Source organism: Amblyomma mixtum, chromosome 3 (assembly GCF_055824585.1).
Source record: "Amblyomma mixtum isolate Tamu chromosome 3, ASM5582458v1, whole genome shotgun sequence".
NCBI classification, from domain to species: Eukaryota; Metazoa; Arthropoda; class Arachnida; order Ixodida; family Ixodidae; genus Amblyomma; species Amblyomma mixtum.
The window spans coordinates 293,070,386-293,076,385 of NC_143014.1; the positions used below are offsets into that span (position 1 = coordinate 293,070,386).

The 6,000-nt window shown below is 43.5% G+C and overlaps 1 protein-coding gene across 1 annotated transcript; it reads right to left on the reverse strand.

The window, feature by feature from the left end:
* Positions 1 to 4,783: 4,783 nt before the first annotated feature.
* On the reverse strand, positions 4,784 to 5,799 carry LOC149355181 (uncharacterized). Its single transcript, XM_089576085.1, has one exon. It carries the CDS (start codon positions 5,726 to 5,728, stop codon positions 4,784 to 4,786), a length of 945 nt encoding a protein of 314 aa, XP_089432211.1. The 5' UTR covers positions 5,729 to 5,799.
* Positions 5,800 to 6,000: the final 201 nt, after the last annotated feature.

Below are 6,000 nucleotides of genomic sequence, written 5' to 3' on the forward strand. Positions count from 1 at the left end.
GTGAGAGGACGTGAATGAGTGCTTGTGAATGCGAGTGGACATGAGTGTAAGTGAGTGCAAGTGGCCGTGAGTGTGAGTGTAGTTGAGCAACCTCTCATGGTGCTGAGGTATGACAAGGACGAGCTTGTCCTTGCCTGTCAGGCAGAGACTTTGTCTATACTACTACACAGACACTGAATAAGCTAAGCACATTCCCAAAAATGGTCTGCATGCAATCTGTAAATGCTGTGATGCATTGGAAGCAAAAATGAGGTGCGAAATGGTTCACTATTTTTCAATATATTTCAATGGTTCAATATATTTAAATATTTACAAATAGGAAAGAACAGCTGCGAGCGGCACCGAGAACATAGTCCGAACTTCGTTGTCGTCTTCTACTCTTCCCACGCTCTTGGTCGTCGTCTACCCACTTCAGGACCCCCGGCTGCTGAAACGCCGTCTCGGCGTTAGGGCGGCGACGTATGAGCGTCGTGATAAGGTTTAAGGCGACAGACGTGGACGATGTCGGTGGTGGCGCCAGAGGACGATGGCGAGGTTTCAAGGGGAGCAATTTCATAGTTCACGTCGGTAACACGGCACACGACACGGTAAGGGCCACGGTAGTGCGAAAGGAGCTTCTCGGAGAGACCGACGCTGCGAGAGGGCGTCCAGAGAAGGACGAGTGATCCTGGGGTAAATTCGACGGCCTGGTGACGGCGGTCGTAGGCTGACTTCTGGGAAACTTGAGAGGCTTGGAGCCTACTACGTGCTATTTGGCGCGCCAGCGTGGCCTGGGAGATGGCGTCCCGAGCGTAAGCAGTGATGGGGGCTGAAGAAGGCGGCATGAGTGTGTCCAAAGGCAAGGTGGGATGCCTACCAAACAAAAGGTAGAAAGGAGAATAGCCTGTTCTGTCATGAAGGGAAGAGTTATATGCAAATGTCACATAAGGCAAGGCTGCGTCCCAATCTCGGTGGTCTGGCGATATGTACATGGCTAACATGTCGGTGAGCGTGCGGTTGAACCTTTCCGTAAGCCCATTGGTAAGCTGTCGCGAGCTGGTGCTGCGTGTCACACGAACGAAGAATGTCGTGAACTACTCTGGATAGAAAATGACCGCGGTCGGTGAGCAGTTGACGAGGGGCGCCGTGGTGAAGGGTGACGTCTTGCAGAAGAAAATCGGTGACATCGGTAGCGCAGCTGGACGGCAAAGCACGCGTGATGGCGTACCGAGTCGTATAATCAGTTGCGACAGCGATCCACTTGTTGCCGGAGAGGGACGTGTTGGAAAAGGGCCAAGAAGGTCGAGGCCAACACGGTGAAAAGGTTCCGGAGGTATGTCGATGGGTTGCAGAAGACCGGCAGGCAAAGTGGAGGGCCTTTTCCGACGTTGACACAGGTCACAAGTGAAGTGAAGTGAAGTGAAGTTTATTTTGACATCGATTTGTCAGAGGTGACGGGACAAAAGGCAATTCATTTTTTGCCTGACGTGGCCCCGTCACCCGTTACATTGCTCAGGGGGGTGGCAAATTACAGAGTAAAGTACAGAAAGGAAAAACAAGAAAAGTAACAACATCGCATACGTACTACATGAATTTTATGTAAAGATCAATGAGTTACACATAAGTAACACAGATGCAATGAAAAATGAAGGAAACAACAACGCATGTCTCTAGGACAAAACAAAAAAATTAAAATAGCAAACAATGAGATACACAGAATTAACATACAGGCAAGGGGATAAATGGCACGCAAACCAAAAACAATGAAAACCGCATCGCATGCCTACTACGTCTTTAGGACAACAAAACAAAAATTAGCGAACCTGGACATACACTCACCGAGTAAAAAAAAACACAAAAAACTAGAAACTGCACACTTTATGGAGGAGACAGAAACAGAAGGTACATTTTAACATTATTCTTGAAGTTACGGGGGGAACGAGGCTGCTGCAGAAGTTCCATAATACGTGGGTGTTTATTAAGTAAATCAGGAATTAAGTAATCAATGTGCTGCATACCATAATTCGTTCTCATCAGAGGCAATTGAAAATGACTATACCTGAAATCATAAGGTTTATTGTTAGGGAAGTATAAAGCATAAAAGGAAACTGGGTCACGGGTGACTTCATAATAAATATGATATGCAAGCTTTAGCTGAAACAGTCCATTTATCTTGAGTAAATTATGTTTTAAGAATAATGGGTATGTATGTTCTAGCGGACCTACATCTTCTATGCAACGCAGAGCTCGTTTTTGCAATATCTCAAGCCTGTGCAAGTTTGTCTTGGTAGTGGTGCCCCAGATTAACAGACAGTAATGTAAATGAGATTGTACTAAAGCAAAATACAACTGACGTTTAATAGAGCTGGGAACTAAATATCTCACTTTATACAAAATGCCTAGAGATCTAGAGATATTTGTGTGAACCTTATTTATATGAGAAGTCCAGCTTAAGTTTTCCTCAAATAAGACACCTAAGAACTTATAAATGGAAACACGTTCAAGGGCTGAGTCTTGGTACTTGACCTGGATATTAAAATTTTCAGGTTTATTTCGCGGCTTAAACATTACGTACTTTGTTTTCCGAACGTTCAATTGCATTTGGTTTATCCGGAGCCAGCATGAAAGCACATGTAGCCAGGTGTTCGCAAAGGTTTCTAGTGTAGATACCTGTTTTCCTGAAAAAAACACACTGGTGTCATCTGCATAAAGTATAATATCGGGTGTATTTGGTATGAGGACAATATCATTAATATAAATTATAAACAGCAAGGGTCCCAGGATTGAACCTTGTGGAACACCATATGCAATCGGTTCTAGAATAGAAGAATGTCCATTAAGGCTTGTAAATTGGTATCTGTCCGTCAGGTAGCTGCGAATCAGATTGAGAGCAACGCCACGGATTCCAAAAAAAGGAAGTTTATAAAATAATATTTGATGTTTAATAGAATCAAACGCTTTTCTGAAATCAAGGAACAGACCTAGCGTGAATCGGTTATTTTCAAAATTATTGATAACCTTGTTTTTAATATTCAGAAGGGCTATTTCAGTTGAGCTATTTGGACGGAAACCATATTGCTGCCTCACAAGAAGCTCTCTTTCAATACAGAACTTACTTAGGCGTGATTTTATCACTTTCTCAAGCACTTTAGAAAATAATGGCAGTACTGAAATAGGTCTGTAATTGTTAATATCATCATGCGCACCACCTTTATGCAAAACCACCACCTTTGCAATTTTCATGCTGTTTGGAAAGATTCCTGTAGCTAACGAGCTATTGCATATGTGCTGCAGAGGACGAGATATGAGGTCAACAACAGATGCTATAGGCAGAGCCTTGATATCATCGTTCCCTGGGGCAGCATTTTTGCTTAAAGAGCTAAGACAGCAAATAATTTCAAGCTCACTGCATGGAGTCAGGAACAATGAATCAACCACACTAGGAGATATGTATTTGTCAAGTCCATCAATATCTACCACCTGTTGTGTCGTAGCCCCGGAGTTTACAAAATGAGTGTTAAATTTATTGGCCAAACAAGTGTCCTTATACTCAACACCATCAATTTTAAGAACGTTAGGTATCTTGTTGCTAGTTTTTCCAATAATGTCTTTGAGGCAGTTCCATACCTTTTTAGTATTACTGGAGATGGCTTCAAACTTTTGCGTGTAGTATTGTAACCGGGCCTTCTTAAGATCTGAACTGAGCTTGTTCCTGGTTCGTTTATATTCAGCTAAGATATCAAGGTTCTTTGACCGAACAAACTTGTCGTACAGTTTATCTCGTGCCTTTATTCTTATATATAACTGTTTGGTTACCCAGGGTTTTCTGGATTTCTTGCAAACTTTGACCGGCTGCAAAGGAAATGCTCTGTTATAACTTTCCTTTACCTTATGTAGGAAAATATCATAGGATAAACTCGGGTTTTCCTCCGAGTAAACATCATCCCAGTTTGTCGCTTCTAACCCAGTACGGAACGTAGCTAGCGCCTCAGCACTATAATTACGATGAAAAATTGGAGCAAACCGGTTACGACCTCCCCTTCTTTTTGCCCATGGAAAAAAACAAAATATGGGTAGATGATCGCTAAGTGGCAGTGTTAAAATTCCTGAAATAGTTTCCTCGTTACTATGGCTAGTTATGCACAGGTCAAGCAGTGTTTCTGTGTTAGGTGTTATCCTGGTTGGTGCATTTATAACATTACAACAGCCAAACGACACGAAGGTATCCCGGAAACGTAGGCAAAGAGGGCTTTCAGATGACAGATCAATGTTGAAATCACCAACGCAAACAATAGGTACATTGAGAAGTAAGGCATGTTCGAAAATACTAGAAACAAAATTCAAGAAGTCATTGATATCACCAGAAGGTGGACGATAAACTGAAGCAATTAGGGACCCATGAACTATTACGGCGACAGACTCATAGTGGTCGCATACAACAAAAAACTCAGGCAAGACTTCATACAAATGTTTATCTTTAATGTAGAGTGAAGTTCCACCCCCTTTTCGAGTTCTTCTGTACACGCCTACTTCTTTATAGCCTGGGACCCCGACAACCTCAGTTTCGTCTAAAAACCACGTTTCAGTGAAGGCCAAAATATCAAACTCGTGGTTCAGAGAACTCAAAGATAACTCAGTATCGTTCCATTTGTTTTTTAAACTTCTGATATTAACATGAAACAATGACATCTTTCCACTTTCAGTCTGTGCAATGCGTGTAAAAGACGAGCAGTCATGATAAGTATTTACTTGGGGCTGTGACATCAGAATTTTGAATGAAAACACAGCCGGAAATAGAAAAGATTCAGTGAATCTTATCTAGATCTGCATGACTTTCAATACGAATAGCTGTGTCGCCTTGTGCCTTGCGCACAAACAACTTTCCATTGCTTTGCCAAGCGTACTGATAAGCCATTTCCGCAGCCTTCCTCTTCATTGCCCATAGCAGCTTTTTGTTATATGCTGTCAGATTGTCGAGCATATGCACACCTGAATTCGTGTCACTGAGAGCACGCCTCTTCGCCATCCACTGGTCCCGTGTTGTACGTGACACAAAGCGAACAAGTACCGCCGGCGATTTTCCTTTTTTCTCGGGCAGCCTGTGCAGGCCATCGAGCTCATGTTCGGACAGCAGAGGAAGTTCTAGTTCATTTGCCAGTGCATTTAGTTTACCAAGCAGGTCTTCATTACTATCGTGCTTCAACCCATGAATTTCCAAGTTCTGTCGCCTAGTGTATTGTTCTAAGCTGTTCAATTCTTGCCTGAGCTCCTGAACTTCCTGTCCGGTGTTAGTAGCCTCAACCTTTTCCACCCTCTTTTGAAGAACTGCGATTTCAGCTGACTGCTGTTTCATTTCTACAAGTACCTCGTCGTACTTCTCAGACATATGTTGAACAGAATGTTCCATTCTGTCTACAGTTTCTTTAATTTCCAGCAGTGTCTCGACCTTGGCTTTTATCTCCGTTATTTCTGCCAGCTTCTTATTTATCTGTAGTAAGACGTCCTGAAAGGCAGGTTCCTTTTCCGGCTTTTCTTTCCTAGGTGATGCAGTGCCGCGAGCCGATAAAATGACGCATGTTTGACACGTCCATTCCTTCCTATCTGCGAGACTTTTAGATTTAAAGGCAGTTTTAGAAACTCCAGAGCAGGATCCTAAGTGATAACCATAAGCACATTCACAGCACATCGGATACGTGCCGTTTTCCGGTAGCAGCTCATTGCAAACCAAGCAGGAGTCGTTTGCAGCCATGTGTAACAAAGCAAAAGATGCAAAACACACAGAATGCACTTCAGCAACAGCGGCGGTGGCGGGGTAGGTAGTTTGCAAGGAAAACTACAGAAAAACCCAACTAACCTGCGAAGTATGAATACTGCTGTTAGCGAAGGCCGCTGCGTTCGGTGCCACCGCCGCTGAGCAAATGCGCCGAGCGTGGGTCAGCTCCGTCTTTTTCAAGATATCGTGGCTGACGTAGTCCCATCCAGGAGCAGCAGGCCAATCACTTGCTTCGGCGTACTTGCAGA